We start from the raw sequence: 23,255 nt of genomic DNA on the forward strand, positions 1-23,255 counted from the left end.
GGATGGTTGAATTTACCCACAGCAGCATACAGAAACCCTCACTGGTAAATCACAACTCTGTAGAACTTTCTCACTCTCATTTTATATTGTGTTTGGTTGTGAATTACATGGTTGCAGCAGGCACCACATTTATTTCTGTGTTCCACGTCTCTGAAAATCCTAATCAAGTCCTCATCAAACAGACTAGTGATGGACCATCTTGAGCTTCTCTCAGGAGAAATATCAAGAGGGAGGCCAATCTGTAATCATAAGAACTTCCGCTATTTTAATATTTTAATGCCATTCATCAGCCTACAGTCAATCACCATGCTTCTGGCTTTTTGTCTCTCTCTGCAGTTGTGTACATCCTGAGATACTGAGATTTTGAGAACTGTACCCTAGATCTTGTATTGCCTGATGCCTCTCAAACATGTAATCCATGCTGCTCAAGAGAGGTTGTGCACACAAATCACCACATCTCCTGAAAGTTTGGATTTTGATTCAGTAGTTCAACAGTGGGGTTTGAGATTCTGCATCTCTAGTAAGCTCCCAGATGCGGCTGGTGCTGCTGGTCCATGAAATATACTTTGAGTAGCAAGAGGTGATCTGAAACTCAGTATTTGTCCTTCAAGTTCCTTCAAACATACATAGAGAAAAGGTCCTAAGTATTGCAAATTCTCTCAAAGTTTGCCAAACTATATTGTAGAAAACAGATTTTTCTTGAGGAAAATGTTACCCCATATTTTCTTATAGATAAAGTACTTTTAGGAGCATTCAAGGCACACCCCCACAATGCTGAGTATGTTAGACAGAAATGCTCTCTCTGGAAATTACAGAGCAGTGCTGGTGCTGGGATGCCATGAAGAGGAGGAGAGGGCCCACAGTCATGTAAACCATGGGAAAACATGGATTAAAATGATTTTGCCTCATTCTGGCTCTGTAAGATACACATCACAATGAAAACCACCCCCAATGTGACTCTGAATTGCTTTTCCATTTTTTCCTCTTGGGATTGGAGAGCTTCACTTGGATGTCATCTAAGCTGTGATGTTGTACATCGACCTGATTTATCTAAAATGTCTTTCCTCTCCTTTCAGCTCTGTCTGATCTGGAGCTCGTGGCCCAATCAATTATCTTCATTTTTGCTGGCTATGAAACCACCAGCAGTGTTCTTTCCTTCACTATATATGAACTGGCCACTAACCCTGATGTCCAGCAGAAACTGCAGGAGGAAATTGATGTAGTTTTGCCCAATAAGGTGAGTGGATGACCCCTGGAGATGAAGGGAAGAGGTGAAACCTTAGCAAGAATGCCTCCTCACCACTTCCCAGGAGAATTTTTATAAAAAGCATAATCAATGATTCTTTCACTGACACTAAGTAGGAAGGCTCTGAGGAGAAAAATAAAGGGAGAAACACAGAGAATGGTTTCGACTAGCAAAACTATAAGATCTTTGTAAAACAGTGCTGGCCCTGGTTCATCTGCTTTCTGTCACCACAATTAATGCTAAGTTAAAAACATCCAAAAACCTCAGTGGCATCCAGCGATAAGCATTTGTGGCTCACACATCTGGATAGTGAGCTCTGCTGATATTGCTCTGGTCTGGCTGTGGTCTGACAGAGCTTGGCCCTGGGTGCACTGTGCAGGCTGACTCACCTGTGCCTCATACCTGTCTCATGTTCCACTTAAGTAGCCACTGGCGAAGAAGCCAAGCTAGGAACCAGGGTATCTGACTCCTGAGCTGAACTCTTAACCTCTACAATATTGCCTCCCAAATATAAAACCAAGTACTAGGTGCATATCACCCACACTGTTTTCTTTTCTTTTCTTTTTTTTAATTGTACTTTAAGTTCTAGGGTACATGCGCAGATCTTGCAGGATTGTTTTATAGGTACACACATGCCATGGTGGTTTGCTGTCTTCATCCTCCCCGTCACCTAAATCAGGCATTTCTCCCAGTGTTATCCCTCCCCTAGCCCCCAGAATTCTGCCCAAACTGGGATTCTTTTTGGTGTGAAGAGACCTGGCCTCTGGGGCTGAACCTGGTGTGGCAGTGAGGCAGACACAAAGGGATGTTCCTCAGAGATTGCAGTCCAGGCTTGAAGCAGCAACTAGGAGACTATTCCAAAAGGAGAGGATGGGGCTGAGTATGGGGTTCTATCCTCTTTATAACCTTAACTAGAACTCAAATTGTGTACCTTGGTAGCATCCAATCATAAATTTATTTTGTCATACTTGTGATAGAAAGGAACAAGTTTACCCCCAATTTTTTTTTTTTTTTTTAACCCAAGCTGGAGGACAGTGGTGCAATCTCAGCTCACTGTAAACTCTGCCTCCCAGGCTCAAGCCATCCTCCCACCTCAGCCTCCGAAGTAGCTAGGACTACAGGTGCATGCCACAATGCCCGAATAACTTTTGTATTTTTTATGGAGATTTGTTTTCACCATGTTGCCCAAGCTGGTCTTGAACTCCTGAGCTCAAGCGATCTACCCACCTCAGCCTCCTAAAGTGCTTGGATCACAGGTGTGAGCCACCCCCAACAGCCTATCCTCAAGTTTTTAATGGAGTTTGTATATAATATAGTGTTTCTATCTAAAACACGCACACACATATATATATATATATAATCAAAAGAGTTACCACGTGGGACTTTGCAGCCAATAATCCTTGTGTAGAAGAGATCTGCTCTTTTCCCTGTTTTTCTTTCTTGGTACAGACATGTGACCTCTTTTTGAAAGATGATAGTGTCTTTGGTGTATTTTATTTGGTGGTAATGGTCACAGCCTATTAATCACATTTTCTCCCATGAGAAAGAAAAACCACTACATGGTCATGCTAAGGATTTCAGTCCCTGGGGTGAGGTTGGTCCTGAGTATCTCCTACGTGCATAACTCTTCCACACATCTCGGTAGGTCACTGAGCATATCAATGGGCATGACAGCTACTAAAATACTTTGTACAAATGCTACAATGATTTACCAGTATGAGTTATTCTCTAGAGCTTGTAACACTTCAGTAATACTGCATGGACTGAGTTGAAAGTTAATTCAAAATCTCAGTTTATCCAAATCTGTTTCATTCTTCCCAGGCACCTGCCACCTATGATGCCGTGGTACAGATGGAGTACCTTGACATGGTGGTGAACGAAACACTCAGATTATACCCAATTACTGTTAGACATGAGAGGGTCTGCAAGAAAGATGTTGAAATCAATGGGGTGTTCATTCCCAAAGGGGCATTGGTGGTGATTCCAACCTATGCTCTTCATCATGACCCAAAGTACTGGACAGAGCCTAAGGAGTTCCGCCCTGAAAGGTACGAGGCTCCAGGGAAAATGGAGCTCACCCTGAACCAGGCTGGTTCAAGCATATTCTGCCTCTCTTAATCTACATGACAACTGTGTGGTTGTACAATCATTTGCTTGTAAGTCTTTTTATCACAAAAAAGTGGTAATTGTCAAACTTCACAAACCACAGACAAGAAAAAAATGAAACTACAGTCATCCAAGTCCCAACACATTAAAATGAAGATCGTCAATTAAGTTCTTGTGGGCATTTTTCTATGTCTATATAGATTTTTTAAACCTAGAATGGTATCACTTTTTATTTGGTTTGAATTGCTGCTTACTTTATTTAACCCACTGACCTACCTTACTATAAGAGTGTGTGTGTGTGTGTGTGTGTGTGTGTGTACACACACATACATATATACATATTGCATATGCCATAAGCCATTTAACCATGATGTTAGTTCAGGCGTATAGGCGTTTAGCTCCTTGCATTTTTTTCCATGCTGTGCCCTTTAGCTCTCTGAATTTAACAGCAACTTTGAAAGACTCTTCCATGTTCCATTTTCTTTCAACATTGCTTGCTGTTTCCTCTATGGTAATTATAAAAGTGCAGGCTGAGGTCCTGAGAAGTCCTCGTTCCTAATGGTTTAACACTTCACTGAGGACACAAGACAGCACAGGTCCTCCTGGTTCTGTCTGTGGCAGTCCTGTGCCAGCCCCCCTACACTCTCAGTAGACATCTCATACAATTCTCCTTGGAGGTGTCTTGAGCATACTCTTCTGGGAATTCAGGGACAAGGTCAGGCTTTGGGCACAGTTGGCACTCTAGATATAGTTGGTACTTTCCCATTATTGTATTAAGCAAAATTTAGAATGAAATGTTTAGGGTACTGGCTGGTGATTCAGGATGCTTGGGAGCTAGACTTTCATTGGCCCCTACCTAAATTTGCTGATGGCAGGGACCTTGTCTTGTTGGCCATGGTGTCCCCAGTGCTAGCACAGAGTCTGTACATAATTCTTGTTCACAGAGTAAGTCAGAGCTGACCAAGTTCTCTGTTTTCTGGGGTAGAGGACTTCTATATTTCCTACAAGCTCAGTACTTCCACCTGCTGTGGCTGCACTAATACAAAATCAGAGACCACTCGCTGTATTTCACTTTGAATCATTCAGTCACCAAACAGATAGTGCTTGCCATGTGTCAGGAACTTGGCCAGGCAGGGAGAAATCCGTATGAATTATATAAATCCAAATCATATGATTTATATGAATCTAAATCATATATAAATGTATATCAATCTAAATCATATAAATGTATGTAAATCTAAATCATATATATCATCTAAATTATATACATCATCTAAATCAAACTTGCTCTAATCAGACATCTTCAGAACTTCTCCTTCAAACCTTGTAAAGAAACACAGGTCAATACACTTTCTGTATGTTTTGTATCTTCAATGAAGTAGCTTAAACCATTAGGAATGAGAACTTCTCAGGACCTCAGGACCTCATATATAATCATATGATTTAGGTTTATAGAAATGGATTTATACAAATTTATATAAATCTAAATCATATGATTATATATATAAATTTATATAAATCTAAATCATATGATTAATATGAATCCATTTTTGTAAATTTAAATCATATATAACATCTAAATCATATATAAATCTAAATCATATGATTTAGATTTAGATTATAAATCATATAATTTAGATTTATATATCTAATCATATATATCATCTAATTATAAATCTAAATAATATATATCACACGATTATAGAAATCTAAATCATATAAATCAAAAATCATATGATTCAGATTATATTAATGGATTTATATAAACCATATGATTTAGATCTATATAGATTTATATAAATCCATAAGATATATGTGTGTATGTACAAATATATATATATATATATATATGAGAATGTCTGAGATATACACAAGTGTACTCTATAGACACCAGTCTACAGAATAGTTTTCATTATCTCCCTGTATCTATCACTGGTCCCAACAGCCATCAAACCATGTTAGCTGCCCCATCCAAATGCCACCACCACTCTCCTCCTGACTATCATGTTATTTTGAAGTAAAGCCTGTAAATATTTCAGAATGTTCTCTAAAATATAAAGACTCCTGTAAAAATATATGACAAAAATGTCATTATTACTTTCCTCAAATCAACATTTTTCCTTACTATAATCAAATATTTAGAAATCAAATTTGAATAAAACATGGGTCAATCTTCAAAGAATTTATAGCATAGTGGAACAGACAAAGGAACGCAGTGATAACCCTACAGTAGGGTAGCATCATATGCCCATGCAAATTAGTCGACTTAAAGTATTCTATGAGGATGTGGGGGAGAAATAGATGGAGAGAAGAACAAGGAAGAGAACGAGAAGGAGAAGCAGGCAAAGAAGAAGGCAGATAGGGGAAGGTGGGAAGGAGGAGGAGGAGGGGAATTAGAAAAATGGATGACAGGAGAAGGAAAGGGAAAAAGAAACTTGAAAACAGCACAAGACATCTTCTCCTTCTCCTTTCTCAATGAGCATGTGACCAACATAAGTGTCAGTTGAGGCAGGAACCCACTTTTCCATCCATCAGTCTCATCACTTATGTGCCTTTTATAGGGTGAACACACTGCCACCCTGAATATAATTTTAGTGTTTAGAGATAAATATTATTTGCAACAATATTCACCTCATCTCAAGGAACCTCAATGCTCCTATAGGGTATGGGGAATGGAAAGGACCTGTAGGTTACAATTATTAAACAAAATAACCAAAGCAGGATTTCAATGACCAGCCTACAAAAGTTTCCTGTATCCTACTGGTTGGGAAGTGGAGAGGGGCAGTTCTTAAGAACTCCTAATATGTAACTGTGGTTTTTCTGTTTCATTTCCTTTTTAATAGGTTCAGTAAGAAGAACAAGGACAGCATAGATCCTTACATATACACACCCTTTGGAACTGGACCCAGAAACTGCATTGGCATGAGGTTTGCTCTCATGAACATGAAACTTGCTCTAATCAGAGTCCTTCAGAACTTCTCCTTCAAACCTTGTAAAGAAACACAGGTCAGTACACTTTCTATATGTTTCATTAAGAACTTTTCTGACCAAAGGGTGTATATTTTTTTAAAAGAATGTGCATGTTTATCTTTTAATAATTTGTTCTATGCTCCAAATAATCTGTTTGGATCTATCTTTGATCATTAAGCGTGCTTCGGTTATGGACTTCAAAACCTGTAGCATTAAGAACATCATGTAGTCAATGCAGATTAGCATGACGTGATTATGTGCAGCCTCTTTGAACCTGAGTAAAGTTTAAATTCAGTTTCAAGTCAATTGGAAGGAAGAGGAAGTGTTCTGCACAATCATCAAGTGCAATGATCACCCTGCTGTGACTTTTCAATGGTGTTCTCCATCACCAGAACTTGCAGAAGCTCTCTCATGACAGTGGTTCTCAACCACTAGCCATATATTAGAATCATCAGGGAGCTTCAAAAGTTCATGATGCCTGTGACATCTCAGAAATTCTTAACTAATTTACACACAGCATGACTTTAAAAGCTCCCCGATCGGTTCTCAAGTGAAGCCAAGATGGAGAATGACTAATTTGAGGCATTTCTAGTGGATATAAAGGACTACCATAGAGCAGAGCTATCCTTACTGTTTGACCTTACATTCCAGGTGACACATTTATAGAAAGACTTAGAATCTTTTCTCTGAAGAAGTTAAAGAGCAGATATCATTGATTCATATTAAGCAATTACCTATAAGTCTTATTTCCAGGACCTACGTATTTAATATGCAACTCCACCCCTTAAGTACACTTTGTACCTAGGAAAGAAGGACGGAGATTGTTTCCATCTTATCTATGGCTTCAGGGCATCTGTGTAGCTTTCTTATGTGTATATAGATAGGAGGCTCAGCCCTGAGAGAAAGTGGGCCCCTGGCACACCTTGGACAGGGTAGATACTCCCTGGCAAGCTCTCAGGCATCCTGAGGCTGGCACTTCTATGTATCCATGGCAATTTGCTTTCCCCTCACTGAAGTGAGATCAGAATGTTACTCTGTTGGTGGCTCCCCCAATAGTGAAGGAACAACTCAGTGACAACAGGGCTAGGACTTGAGAACTGCCCCGTTTGCCCTACCCTTGGAAGCCAAGAGGAGATGTTAAAAAGAAAAGAAAAAGAATAATTCTTCCTGAAGACCTCTTTCCATCATTGCACTTGATGGGTTCAATTGGAAGGGGTTACTAGACTCTGGAAGTTGAAAACTGCCCACATAATTAAACTGTACAATAGCTACTCAGGATTACCTTGCAAGTTTTAACCTACAAAAGTTCAACTTTATATGGCTATTCAAAAATAGTTTGCCATAATACCTAGTAACCTGGATTCAATTTTTAAAACTCATTCTTTTTACTAAAAATTTAAATCAAAAAAGAACACAAGTCCACAAGAATTTGTCTCAGGCCTGCCACAGAATCGGTGCTCCATAAATACTTTGTTAAATGATGGATGGTAAGTGCTTTTACTATCCAATATTTACCCAGGTTACAGATGAAATATGAAGAATCCAAGATACATGGTGTTGAAAGTAGTTTTTATATGCTTGCAAAGCATTACTGTCATTCATGTATTTTTTCTACTTTGCTTCCATCTTTTCTGCTTTCATTTCATCTATTAATTTTCCATATGCTTGTTTAACTATTGTAGATCCCCTTGAAATTAGGCGTGCAAGGAATTCTTCAAGCAGAAAAACCCATTGTTCTAAAGGTTGAGTCAAGAGATGGAACCCTAAGTGGAGAATGAGTTATTCAAAGGACTTCCGCTATGTGCATCAAAAAAGCTGTGCCCCAGAACACCAGAGATCTCAATTTCCTTTGTCAATAAAACCCTGAAATAAAGATGGGCTTCATCTAGTGTCCCGCATGAGTGGTGATTTTGCACATTCATTGAGCTCTCCCAGTGTCAGTGTAGAGTGCTGTGCATTATGTAATATAAAGGAGATGACCAGGTAAGTGACAGGTAGACTCAGCTTCTCTGCTTGTCACAGGACTATCTCTACCTACCTCCAGTTGGCATTGTCAACTCCTCCTGAGCTCTCATCAGAGAATAAACATTTCTCAACAATTGGGAGGAAGTTACCAGAATGTTACATTTGGTACCAAATGTCTTAATGCAATGAACACTTCATCTACTGTGACTTCGCCCATTGTTGGCTAGGCAACAACTATATTTCAATAATATTTGATCCATAATTCTCAAGAAAAATAAGAATTACTGTGATGACTCTAATAGTGACATTTATATCATGTTTTATCTGTAATATTCTATAATGTTTTATGCTAAGCAAAGCAATAAAAACTCCTTTACAAAAGTATTACTTGTTGCCTTCCTGCACACTAAAGAGAAGTCTATAGAACTGAATGACTAAGAACCAGCAAATAAACATTTTTTTGTCATTGTAATCACTGTTGGTGTGGGGCCCTTGTCAGAACTCCAATTTGATTATTAACACAGGCAACAGTGCATCTACTGTGACTTTGGAGAGAATATTCATAGTTTCATTCTGCCTTCTTTGAAGCATATATTTTTTGTAACGTGCAACTGAAGCACTTATTAAATTATTAGTTTTATTGCTTTTACCTCATCTCCCTGACATTTCTGGAAGACAGGAAACATGTTTTCCTATACATCTTGCATTCCATCTTCCCCTCCCAATTATCTTAATGCAATGAACACTAAATAAAAAATGGTCAGTTGGTCAGTTGATTGGGCAGCATGTCTAAAAGCACTCATTCATTTTCCTTTTTTGCTCCTTCCTTTCCCCTCCCTTTCTGAATCCTAAAGCCATTAGGTGAGTCGCAGCCATGTGGTAGCCACACGTTAAGGTGGAGGAGAGAGTCATGGTAGTTCCAAGTCAGATTCCAAGTGTGCTGGGGAAGGCGCCCACATGGAGGGGCAGCCTGACCTGGATGTAGAAGCCCAAGCAATCAGAGGACTCCACACAGAGGGGGACCTTAAAGAGTAACCAGAGCCTATCTAGGGCATAGAAAACCCACGTGAGGTGAGGAGGGTATCCACGAGTGGAAGGGGATGAGTAAGAATTGGCTACATAAAGGAGATTGATCAAATAAGTACATAAAGTATACTGTAAGCCAGGTGTGTCACTTTTGCAGAAAAGAGTCAAGGATTCAGAAAGAGAGAAAACTAGTGTGACTCCTATGGAGTTGGATTGGAATGGATGTATCAGTGTATATTCATACTTTTCTAGATAGGTAGATGGGTAGATAGACAGATGATAGATAATAGTTGATGTGTGTGGTGTGTGTGTATAAAACATATATTCCCTACTTCTCTCCACTGAGAGGGCTAAGTAACAATGACATTTCAATAGCAATGAGCATACTTAGTGCCTAGGTCTTGGCTTATGAATACCATTTTCAACTGAAGGGTACCAGAGTTCCTTAGAGAAATGACTGACTCCAGAGCTAAGACTAAGAATGTCCAAGGTGAGCCTAGGATACTTTTTATGCCAGGAAGTAAAAAAATGCTCAAATGTAGCCAGAGCAATCAGGAAAGAAAAAGAAATAAAGGGTATTCAAATAGGAAAGTAGGAAGTCAAATTGTCTCTCTTTGCAGATGACATGATTGTATATCTAGAAGACCCCATTGTCTCAGCCCAAAATCTCCTGAAACTGATAAGTAATTTCAGCAAAGTCTCAGGACAGAAAATCAACGTGCAAAAATCACAAGCATTCCTATACACCAATAACAGACTTAAAGAGAGCCAAATCAAGAACGAACTGCCATTCACAATTGCTACAATGAGAATAAAATACCTAGGAATACAACTAACAATGAAAATAAAGGACCTCTTCATGGAGAACTACAAACCACTGCTCAATGAAATAAGAGAGGACAGAAACAGATGGAGAAACATGTTCATGGTTAGGAAGAATCAATATCGTGAAAATGGCCATACTGCCCAAAGTAATTTACAGATTCAACGTTATCCCCATCAAGCTACCAATGACCTTCTGCACAGAACTGGAAAAAAAACCACCTTAAACTTCATATGGAACCAAAAGAGAGCCCGCAGATCCAAGTCAATTCTAAGCAAAAAGAAGGCATCACACTATCGGACTTCAAACTATACTACAAGGCTACAGTAATCAAAACAGCATGGTACTGGTACCAAAATAGAGATACAGATCAATGGAACAGAACAGAGGTCTCGGAGGCAACGCAACATATCTACAACCATCCGATCTTTGACAAACCTGACAAAAACAACCAATGGGGAAAGGATTCCCTGTTTAATAAATGGTGTTGGGAAAACTGGCTAGCCATGTGCAGAAAGCAGAAACTGGACCCCTTCCTGACACCTTACACTAAAATTAACTCCATATGGATTAAACACTTAAACATAAGACCTAACACCATAAAAACCCTGGAAGAAAATCTAGACAAAACCATTCAGGACATAGGCGTAGGCAAGGACTTCATGACCAAAACATTAAAAGCATTGGCAACAAAAGCCAAAATAGACAAATGGGACCAATCAAACTCCACAGCTTCTGCACAGCAAAAGAAATAGTCATTAGAGTGAATCAGCAACCAACAGAATGGGAAAAAATTTTTGCAGTCTACCCATCTGTAAATTCTGGATATCAGCCATTTGTCAAAGAACTAAAACAGATTTACAAGAAAAAAAAACAGACAAGCCCATTCAAAAGTGGGCAAAGGATATGAACAGACACTTTACAAAAGAAGACTTACATGAGGCCAACAAACATATGAGAAAATGCTCATCATCACTGGTTATTAGAGAAATGCAAATCAAAACTACATTAAGATACCATCTCATACCAGTTACAATGGTGATCATTAAAAAATCTGGAGACAACAGATGCTGGAGAGGATGTGGAGAAATAGGAACACTTTTACACTGTTGGTGGGAGTGTAAATTAGTTCAACCATTGTGGAAGACAGTGTGGCAATTCCTCAAGGACCTAGAAATAGAAATTCCATTTGACCCAGCAATCCCATTACTCGGTATATAGTCAACTAATTATAAATCGTTCTACTATAAGGACACATGCACACAAATGTTCACTGCAGCACAGTTTACAATAGCAAAGACCTGGAACCAACCCAAATGCCCATCAATGATAGACTGAAGAGGGAAAATGTGGCAAACATACACCATGGAATATTATGCAGCCATCAAAAATGATGAGTTCGTGTCCTTTGTAGGGACATGGATGAACCTGGAAACCATCATTCTCAGCAAACTGACACAAGAACAGAAAATCAACACCGCATGTTCTCACTCATAGGTGGGTGTTGAACAATGAGAAAACATGGACACAGGGAAGGAAGCATCACACACAGGGTCTGTTGGGGGGCCAAGGGAGGGACAGCAGAGGGGTGGGGAGTTGAGGAGAGATAGCATGGGGAGAAATGCCAGATATAGGTGAAGGGGAGGAAGGCAGCAAATCACACTGCCATGTGTGTACCTATGCAGCAATCTTGCATGTTCTTCACATGTACTCCCAAAACCTAAAATGCAATTAAAAAAAAAAAGAAAATGCTCAAATATTTTCTAAATGATATTTGGAAATGATTTCTACATGATATTTCCGTATGACTTCCAAATGATATTTTAAAAACCTAAAGACTCCACCAAAGAACAGTAGAACTTGGAACTGATAAACAAGTTCAGTAAAGTGTCAGGATACAAAATCAATGTACAAAATTAGTAGCATTTCTATATGCCAACAGGGAACAATCTGAAATAAAATCAATAGCTGCAAATAAAATTAAATAGCTATGAATTAACTTGAAGAAGTGAAAGCTCTCTATGATGAAAACTATAAAACACTGATGAAAGAAATGAAAAGCACATAAAAACATAGAAAGATATTCCATGTTTACATATTGCAAGAATCAATATTGTTAAAAATGTCCACAATACCCAAAGCAATATATGAATTCAGTGTAATCCCTATCAAAATACCAATGACATTCTTCACAGAAATATTTTTTTAAATACTAAAATTTGGTCCCTGGGCAAGGTGGCCAAATAGGAACAGCTCCATTATGTAGCTCCCAAGGAGATCAAGGCAAAAGGTGGTGATTTCCACATTTCCAACTGAGGTACCTGGTTCATCTCATTGGGACTGGTAGGACAGTGGGTGCAGCCCAAGGAGGGTGAGCTGAAGCAGGGTGGGGCATTACCTCATCCAGGAAGCACAAGGGGCCAGGGAACTCCCTCTCCTAGCCAAGGGAAGCCATTAGGGAATATTCCCTGCATTCTGGCCCAGATACTGTACTTTTCCCATGGTCTTCACAACCCACAAACTAGGAGATTCCCTCCAGTACCTATACAACCACCAGAGCCCTGAGTTTCCAGCACAAAACTGGGCAGCCATTTACACAGAAACCAAGCTAGCCACAGCAGTTTTATTTCATACCCCAGTGGCGCCTGGAATACCAGCAAGACAGAACCATTCACTCCACTGGAAAGGGGGCTAAAACCAGGGAGCCAAGTGGTCTGGCCCAGCGGGTCCCACTCCCACAGAAACCAGCAGGCTAAAATCCACTGGCTTGAAATTTTCACAGCCAGCACAGCAGTCTGAGCTTGACCTGGGACTTTCAAGCTCAGCAGCAGAGGGGCATCCACCATTGCTGAGGCTCCAGTAGGTGGATTCAACCTAAGAGTGTAAACAAAGTTGCTGGGAAGTCTGAACTGGACAGAGCCCATGGGAGCTCAGCAAGCCCTCTGCAGGCATATTGTGTCACTAGACTCCCTCATCACTGGACAAGGTATCTCTGAAAAAAGGCAGGAGCCTGTCAGGGATGTACAAATAAAGCCCACACCTTCCTCGGACAGAGAACTTGGGAAAAGGTGTACATTAGTGGTTACAGTTTCAGCAGACCTAAATGTTTCTGCCTGGAAGCTCTGAAGACAGCAGTGGATTTCCCAACACAATGTTCAAGTTCTGATAAAGGACAGACTGCACCCTCAAGTGGCTCCCTGACCCCCATGTATCCTGACTGGGAGACACCTCCCAGTAGGAGCCAACAGACACCTTATATAGAAGAGTTCTGGCTGGCATCTGGCGGGAAACCCTCTGGGAAGAAGCTACCAGAGGAAGGAACAGGCAGCAATCTTCACTGTTCTGTAGCCTCTGCTGGTGATTCCCAGGCAAGCAGGGACTGGAATGGACCTCCAACAAACTCCAGCAGACCTGCAGCAAAGGGGCTTGACTGTTAGAAGGAACACTAACAAACAGAAAGAAACAGTTTCAACATCAACAAAAAGGAGGTCTACTCGGAGACCCCATCAAAAGCTCACAGACCTCAAAGACCATAGGTAGATAAATCCATGAAGATGGGAAGAAACCAGCACAAATAGGCTGAAAACTCCAAAAGCCAGAAAGCCTCTTCTCCTCTATGAGATCACAACTCCTTGTCAGCAAGGGAACTAAACTGGATGGAGAATGAGTTTGATGAACTGACAGAAGCAGGCTTCAGAAAGTGGGTGGTAATAAACTTCTCTGAGCTAAAAGAGCATGTTCTAACCCAATGCAAGGAAGTGAAGAACCTTGAAAAAAGGTTAGATGAAATGCTAACTAGAATAACCAGTTTAGAGAAGAAAATAAACGAACTGATGGAGCTAAAAATCACAGCACAAGAACTTCATAAAGCATACACAAATTTCAGTACCCGAATCAATCGAATAAAAGAAAGGAATCAGAGATTGACAATCAAGTAAATGAAATAAAATGAGAAGACAAGATTAGAGAAAAAAGGAGTGAAAAGAAATGAAAAAAAGTCTCGAAGAAATATGGGATTACATGAAAAGACCAAATCTACATTTGATTGGTGTACCTGAAAGTGAAGGGAAGAATGAAACCAAGTTGGAAAACACTCTTCAAGGTATTACCCAGGAGAACTTCCCCAATCTAGCAAGGAGGCAAACATTCAAATTCAGGAAATACAGAGAACATCACAAAGACACTCCTCTAGAAGAACAACCCCAAGAAACATAATCGTCAGATACACCAAGGTCAAAATGAAGGAAAAAATGCTAAGCACAACCAGAGAGAAAGGTGAGGCTACCCACAAACAGAAGCCCATCAGAATCACAGCGGATCTCTCGGCAGAAACTCTACAAACCAGAAAGGAGTGGGGGTCAATGTTCAACATTCTTAAAGAAAAGAATTTTCAACCCAGAACTTCATATCCAGCTAAACTAAGCTTCATAAGCGAAGGAGAAATAAAATCCTTTACAGACAAGCCAGTGCTGAGAGATTTCATCACCACGATGCCTGCCTTACAACAGCTCCTGAAGGAAGCACTAAACATGGAAAGGAACAACTGGTAACAGCCATGGCAAAAACATACCAAATTGTAAACACCATCAACGCTAGGAAAAAACTGCATCAACAAATGGGCAAAATAAACAGCTAGCATCATAACAGCAGGCTCAAATTCACACATAACAATATTAACCTTAAATGTAAATGGGCTAAATCCCCCAATTAAAAGATGCAGACGGGCCAGGTGTGGTGGCTCACGCCTGTAATCCCAGCACTTTGGGAGGCCGAGGTGGGTGGATCACGAGGTCAAAAGATCGAGACCATCCTGGTCAACATGGTGAAACCCTGTATCTACTAAAAATACAAAAAATTAGCTGGGCATGGTGGCGCGTGCCTGTAATCCCAGCCACTCAGGAGGCTGAGGCAGGAGAATTGCCTGAACCCAGAAGGCGGAGGTTGCAGTGAGCCGAGATCGCCCCATTGCACTCCAGCCTGGGTAACAAGAGTGAAACTCTGTCTCAAAAGAAAAAAAAAAGATACAGACTGGCAAACTGGATAAAAAGTCAAGACCCATTGGTGTGCTGTATGCAAGAAACCCATCTCACATGCAAAGACACACATAGGTTCAAAATAAAGGGATGGAGGAATATTTACCAAGCATATGGAAAGCAAAAAGAAAAAGCAGGGGTTGCAATCCTACTCTCTGATAAAACAGACTTTAAACCATCAAAGATTAAAAGAGACAAAGAAGGGCATTACATAATGGTAAACAGATCAATGCAAGAAGAAGAGTTAACTATCCTAAATATACTTGCACTCACTAACTATCCTAAATATACAGAGCACCCAGATTTGTAAAACAAGTTATTAGAGACCTACAAAGGGACTTAGACCCCAATACAATAATAATAGACTTTAACATCCCACTGTCAATATTAGACAGATCAACAAAACAGAAAATTAACAAGGATATTCAGGACTTGAACTCGGCTCTGGACCAAGTGGACCTAATAGACATCTACAAAACTCTCCATCCGAAATCAACAGAATATATATTTTTCTCTGAGCCACACTGCACTTACTCAAAATGTGACCACATAATTGGAAGTAAATCACTCCTCAACGAATGCAAAAGAATGGAAATCATAATAAATAGTCTCTCAGACCATAGTGCAATCAAATTAAACTCAGAATTAAGAAACTCACTCGGGGGAACGATCCAAGATGGCTGATCGCTAACATCCCGGGATTGCAGCTCTCAGGGAAAGCGCAGAGAACTAGAAGACGCCACACTTTCAGACAAATTCTGGTCGCTCACGGAGCAGAAGATCCCCCAGTGGAGGAAACACACGGGTGGCCAGCGCGACTCTAGTGGCCGGCACAGCGGTTCCTCCAGCACCTCGGCGCGGCAGCTCTCGGAGCAGAGTAAACAGGTTCGGAGGACCCACACAGGCCCCCAACACGACACCAGAGCCCGGCGCAGCGGCAGTGACGGCACCTCGGCGCAGCAGCACTCGGCGCAGAGTAAACGGGAACGGTTCCCCTTCTGACCGAGGTTTGGAGCCCCAGGAAGGCAGAGTCGCCTACTACGGACACAAGAAGGAAGCCAGACAGGAGAATCCTGGGCAGAAAAGCACCATCAGTTTTAACACTGCTGCTCTGGCCCTGGGAACTAACAACCTGGACGTCCACTCAAGAGACCTAATCTGAAAGTTGGTAATTTCAAAGACAGCAGGAGGATAAATTTACAATGACGGGAAGAAACCAGCGTAAAAAAGCTGAGAATACTCAAAGTCAGAACGCCTCTCCCTCTAAAGATGATCACAGTTCCACATCAACAATGGAACAAGGCTTGATGGAGAACGAGCGCATCCTGATGACAGAATCACTCTTCAAGGAATGGTTAATAACAAACTTCGGTGAGTTAAAAGAACATGTTGTAGCCCAACGTAAAGAAACTAGGAACTTTGAAAAAAAGTTTGATGAAATCCTATTGAGAATAGACAACTTAGAGAGGAGTATGAGTGAAATAATGGAACTGAAGAATACAATACAGGAACTCCGAGAAGTATGCACAGGTTTAAACACTCGAATTGTTCAAGCAGAAGAAGGGATATCAGAGGTCAAAGTCCAACTTAATGAAATAAAACGCGAAGAAAAGATTAGAGAAAAAAGGATAAAAAGGAATGAGCAAAGTCTCCAAGAAATGTGGGACTATGTGAAAAGACCAAATTTACGTTTGATAGGTGTACCTGAATGCGACGGAGAGAATGAATCCAAGCTGGAAAATACCCTTCAGGATATTATTCAGGAAAATTTTCCTAAACTAGCAAAGCAGGTCAACATTCAACCCCAGGTAATACAGAGAATACCACAAAGATATTCCTCAAGAAGAGCAACCCCAAGGCACATAATCGTTAGATTCACCAGGGTTGAAACGAAGGAGAAAATACTAAGGGCAGCCAGAGAGAGAGGTCAGGTTACCTGCAAAGGCAAGCCTATCAGACTTACAGCAGATCTCTCAGCAGAAACTCTACAAGCCAGAAGAGAGTGGGGGCCAATATTCAACATCCTCAAAGAACAGAACCTTCAGCCCAGAATTTCATATCCAGCCAAACTAAGCTTCACAACTGAAGGAAAAATAAAATCTTTTATGAACAAGCAAGAACTCAGAGATTTTATTACCACCAGGCCTGCTTTACAAGAGCTTCTGAAAGAAGCATTACACACAGAAAGAAACAACCAGTATTAGCCTTTCTAAAAATACACCAAAAAGTAAAGAGCACCAACATAAAGAAGAATTTACACCAACGAATGGATAAAACAGCCAGTCAACAACAAATGGCAGTAACCCAAATATAAATTGACTAAATCCCCCAATCAAAAGACACAGCCAAAACCCAATGGCATGTTACATCCAGACCTGTTTCACATGCAAGGATACACAAAGACTCAAAACAAAGGGATGGAGAAAGATTTACCAACCAAATGGAGAGCAAAAATAAATAATAAATAAATAAAAAGCAGGAGTTGCAATTCTCGTATCGGATAAAGTAGATTTTAAAGCAACAAAGATATAGTGGTAAAAGGATCAATGCAACAACAAGAGCTAACGATCCTAACACCCAGACACGAGACTTAGATTCAATGAGACAGAAAATTAATAAGGATATCAAGGACTCGAACTCAGATCCGGAACAAGTAAACTTAATAAATATTTATAGAGCTCTCCACTTCAAATACACAAAATATACATTCTTGTCAATACGACATCACACCTACCCGTAAGTTTAAATGAAACATTGATTGGCCATTATTAATACCCAAGTTTTTTCAAAATAAAGCAAGATTTCCATTTACTCTCCCTCTTTCTCTTCCTCTTTCTTCCTCTCCTTTACTTATTTTTTTTTTTTTCTTTCCTTCGCTCAAAAAAAATCAACTTGTAAACCTCTAGATCCAGGTCGGCAATGTCTCTCTCATTGCTTGATTTCCTTCCTTCCCTTCCCTCTCTCCCTCCCTCCCTCCCTCCCCGCTTTCTCCCTTCCTTCCTTCCTTCATCCCTTCCTTCCTCCCTACCGTCCTTCTTCCCTCCCTTCCTGCCTTCCTCCCCACCCCCAAAAAAAATAAAAAAAAAAAAAAGAAACTCACTCAAAACCACACAACATGGAAACTGAACAACCTGCTCCTCAATGACTACTGGATAAATAATGAAATAAAGGCAGAAACAAAGATGTTATTTGAAACCAATGAGAACAAAGACACAATGTACCAGAATCTCTGGGACACATTTAAAGCAGTATGTACAGGGAAATTCATACTACTAAATGCCCACAAGAGAAAGCAGGAAAGATCTAAAATCGACACCATAACATCACAATTAAATGAACTAGAGAAGCAAAAACAAACAAATTCAAAAGCCAGCAGAAGACAAGAAATAAATAAGATCAGAGCAGAACTGAAGGAGATAGAGAAACAAAAAAACCTACAAAAAAATCAATTAATCCAGGAGCTGGTTTTTTGAAAAGATCAACAAAACAGACTGCTAGCTAGACTAATGAAGAAAAGAGAGAAGAATCAAATAGATGCAATAAAAAAATGATAAAGATGGTATCACCACTGATCCCATCAGAGAATACTATAAACACCTCTACACAAATAAAACAGAAAATCTAGAAGAAATAAATACATTCCTGGACATTTACACCCTTCCAATACTAAACCAGGAAGAAGTAAAATCCCTGAATAGACCACTAAGAAGGTCTGAAATTGAGGCAGCAATTAATAGCCTACCAAAGAAAAAAAGTCCAGGAACAGATGGTTTCACAGCCAAATTCTAGCAGAGGTACAAAGAGGAGGTGGTACCATTCCTTCTGAAACTATTCCAAACAATACAAAAAGAGGGAATCCTCCCTTATGAGGCCAATACCATCCTGATACCAAATCCTGGCAGAGACAGAACTTAAAAAGAAAATTTCAGGCCAATATCCCTGATGAACATCGATGCAAAAATCCTCAACAAAATACTGGCAACCAAATACAACAGCACATCAAGAGGCTTGTCCAGCATGATCAAGTCAGCTCCATCCCTGGGATGCAAGGCTGTTTCAACATATGCAAATCAGTACACGTAATTCATTGCATAAACAGAACCAAAGACAAAAACTACACGATTATGTTAATAGATGCAGAGAAGGCCTTCAACAAAATTCAACACCCCTTGATGCTAAAAACTCTCAATAAACTAGGTATTGATGGAACATATCCCAAAATAAGAGCTATTTATGACAAACCCACAGCCAATATCATACTGAATGGGCAAAAACTGGAAGCATTCCCTTTGAAAACTGGCACAAGACAAGGATGCCTTCTCTCTCCACTCCTATTCAACACAGTATTGGAACTTCTGGCCAGTGCAATCAGGCAGGAAAAAGAAATAAAGTGTATTTAAATAGATAAAGAGGAAGTCAAATTGTCTCTATTTGCAGATGACATGATTGTATATTTAGAAGATCCCATTATCTCAGCCCAAAATCTCCTTAAGCTGATAAGCAACTTCAGCAAAGTCTCAAGATACAAAACTCAATGTGCAAAAATCACAAGCATTCCTATACACTAATAACAGACAGCCAAATTATGAGTGAACTCTCATTCACAATTGCTACAAAGAGAATTAAATATCTAGGAATACAACTTAGAAGGGATGTGAAGAACCTCTTCAGGGAAAACTACAAACCAATGCTCAAGGAAATAAGAGAGGACACAAACAAATGGAAAAACTTTCCATGCTCATGGTTAGGAAGAATCAATATCGTGTAAACATAAGATCTAAAACCATAAAAACCCTAGAAAAAAACCTAGGCAATACCATTCAGGACATAGGCTGGGGCAAAGACTTCATGACTAAAACACCAAAAGCAATGGCAACAAAAGCCAAAATAGAAAAATGGAATCTAATTAAACTAAAGAGCTTCTGCACAGCTAAAGAAACTATCAGCAGAATGAACAAGCAACCTACAGAATGGGAGAAAATGTTTGCAGTCTACCCATCTGACAAAGAGCTAATATCCAAAATCTACAAAGAACTTGAACAAATTTGCAGGAAAAATACAAACAACCCCATCAAGAAGTGTGCAAAGGATATGAACAGACACTTCTCAAAAGGAGACATTTATGCAGCCAACAAACATATTTAAAAAGCTCATTATCACCAATCATTAGAGAAATACAAACCAAAACCACAATGAGATACCATCTCACACCAGTTAGAATGGTGATCATTAAAAAATCAGGAAACAACAGATGCTGGAGAGGATGTGGGGAAATAGGAATGCTTTTACCTGTTGGTAGGAGTATAAATTAGTTCAACCATTGTGGAAGACAGTGTGGCGATTCCTCAAGGATCTAGAACCAGAAATACCATCTGACCCAGCAATCTCATTACTGGGTATATACCCAAAGAATTATAAATCATTCTATTATAAAGACACACACATACATATGTTTATTGCGGCATTCACAATAGCAAAGACTTGGAACCAACCCATGCCCATCAATGACAGACTGGGTAAAGAAAATGTGACACATATACACTATGGCATACTACACAGCCATAAAAAAGGATGAGTTCATGTCCTTTGAGGAAACATGGATGAAGCTGGAAACCATCATTTTCAGCTTCACAAGAACAGAAACGAACACAAGAACAGAAAACCAAACACCACATATTCTCACTCATAAATGGGAATTGAACAGTGAGAATACATGGACACAGGGATGGGAACATCACACACTGGGGCCTGTTGGGGTGGGAGGCTAGGGGAGTGATAGCATTAGGAAAAATACCTAACATAGATGATGAATGCAGCCAATCACCATGGCACATGTATACCTATGTAACAAACCTGTATGTTCTGCACATGTACCCTAGAACTTAAAGTACAATTTTTTAAAAATCCTAAAATATGTATGGAACCATAAAAAACCCAGAACAGCCAAAGCTATCATCATCAAAAAGAACAAAACTAAAGGAATCACATATATACCTGACTTCAACGTATACTACAGAGCTATAGTAATGAAAACAGCATGGTACTGGTATAAAAACAGACACATAGACCAATGGAACTGAATAGAGAGTCCAGAAACAAATCTACACATCTAGAGTGAACTCATTTTTGACAAAGATGCCAAGAACACCGACTGGGGAAAATAAATGCAAACTGTGCATTTGTCTCACAGCCAACATCTATAAAGAATTTAAATTTACAAAAAAAATAAAAACATTAAAAATGGGCAATGGGCATGAACAGAAACTTTTCAAAAGAAGACATACATGCAGCTAACAATCATATTTTAAAAAGCTTAACATCACTGATCATTAGAGAAATGCAAATCAAAACTACAATAAGATACCATCTAACACCAGTCAGAATGGCTATTATACAAATTTCAAAAAATAACAGATGCTGGCGAGATTGTGGAGATAAAGAACACTTATACACTGTTGATGGAAGTGTGGATTAGTTCAACCATTGTGGAAAACAGTGTGGCAATTCTTCAAAGTCCTAAAAACAGAAATACCATTTGGGCCAGCAATCTCATTACTGAGTATATCCAAAGGAAGATAAATCATAAAGACACATGCATGCATATGTTCATTACAATACCATTCACAATAGCAAAGATATGAAATTAACCTAAATACCCATCAATGACAGATTGAATAAAGAAAATGTAGTACATATACACTATGGAATATATGTAGCCATAAAAAAGAATGAGATCGGCCAGGCACAGTGGCTCACACCTGATCCCAGCACTTTGGGAGGCTAAGGCAGGTGGATCACAAGGTCAGGAGATTGAGACTATCTTGGCCAACGTGGTGAAACCCCATCTCTACTAAAAATACAACAATTAGCTCAGTGTGATGGCACATGCCTGTAATCACATGCCTCAGGAGGCTGAGGCACAAGAATCACTTGAACCCAGCAGGCAGAGGTTGCAGTGAGCCGAGATTGTGCCACTGCATTCCAGCCTGGCAACAGAGCAAGACTCCATCCCAAAAAAAAAAAATGAAATCATGTCCTTTGCAGGGACATAGACAGAGCTGGAGGCTATTATCCTTAGCAAACTAACACAGGAACAGAAAACCAAATAATTCATGTCTCACATATAAGTGGGAGCTAAATTTTGGGAATACATGGCTCTATAGAGAAGAACAATACATACTGGGGCCTCTCAGAGGGTGAAGAGTAGGAGGAGGGAGAGAATCAGGAAAAGTAACTAATCGGTACTAGGCTTAACACATGGGTGAGGAAATAATTTGTACAACAGATCCCCACAATACAAGTTTACCTATGTAACAAACCTTCACATGTACTCCTGAACTTAAAATGAAAGTTAAAAAAAATAACTTATTTAAAGTTACACAATTTAAGGAACAACAAAAAGCACACATGCACATATGTGTTCATCATAGCACTAAATAGCAAAGACATGGAATCAACATAAATGTCCATCAATGGCAGACTGGATAAAGAAAATGTGGTACATATATACCATGAAATACTCTGCAGCCATAAAAAAAGAATGAGATCATGTCCTTTGAAACAATATGGTTGCAACTGGAGGCCATTATCATAAGCAAACTAACATAGAAACAGAAAACCAAATACCGCATGTTCTCACTTATAAGTGGGAGCTAAACATTGAGTACATATGAACACAAAGAAACAAACAACAGACACTGGGACCTACTTGAGAGTGGAAAGTGAGAGGAGGGTGAAGATCAAAAAACTACCTTTCAGGTACTATGTTTATTACCTGGGTGACAAAATAATCTGTATACCAAACCTTCACGACATGCATAACATATATGACAAACCTGCACATGTACCCCTGAACCTAAAATAAAAGTTTAAAAAGAGAAACGAACCCAAAAAAGCAATGCAAAAAATTAACGAAATGAAAGGTTGGTTTTTTGAAAAGAAAAAGAAAATTGACATACATTTAAGTAGACTAATGAAAACAGATGACCCAAACAAATAAAATCAGAAATGAAAAAGGAAAGATAAAGACTGATACCACAGAAACACAAAGCATCATTAGAGACCATTATGAACAACTGTGTGCCAA

The 23,255-nt window shown here is 39.6% G+C and overlaps 2 protein-coding genes across 3 annotated transcripts in view; one reads left to right on the forward strand and one right to left on the reverse strand.

Annotated features, from left to right (window-relative positions):
• CYP3A90 (cytochrome P450, family 3, subfamily A, polypeptide) overlaps nt 1–8,668 on the forward strand; it is a 35,434-nt gene extending 26,766 nt beyond the window's left edge. The window contains exons 9-12 of one of the 2 annotated variants that reach the window (XM_017964632.4): nt 1,077–1,237; nt 3,068–3,294; nt 6,196–6,358; nt 8,005–8,668. In XM_017964632.4, the coding sequence (XP_017820121.3) occupies nt 1,077–1,237; nt 3,068–3,294; nt 6,196–6,358; nt 8,005–8,100 (647 nt within the window). In that variant the 3' untranslated portion in view covers nt 8,101–8,668. The remainder of the gene's footprint in view (nt 1–1,076; nt 1,238–3,067; nt 3,295–6,195; nt 6,359–8,004) is intronic. The other variant, NM_001204443.1, reaches the window with a different exon arrangement.
• The window catches only part of LOC100406412 (zinc finger and SCAN domain-containing protein 25), an 85,546-nt gene that overhangs the window by 28,349 nt on the left and 33,942 nt on the right, over nt 1–23,255 (reverse strand). The window lies entirely within an intron of this gene.

The sequence above is a fragment of the Callithrix jacchus genome, chromosome 2, assembly GCF_049354715.1.
Source record: "Callithrix jacchus isolate 240 chromosome 2, calJac240_pri, whole genome shotgun sequence".
NCBI classification, from domain to species: domain Eukaryota; kingdom Metazoa; phylum Chordata; class Mammalia; order Primates; family Cebidae; genus Callithrix; species Callithrix jacchus.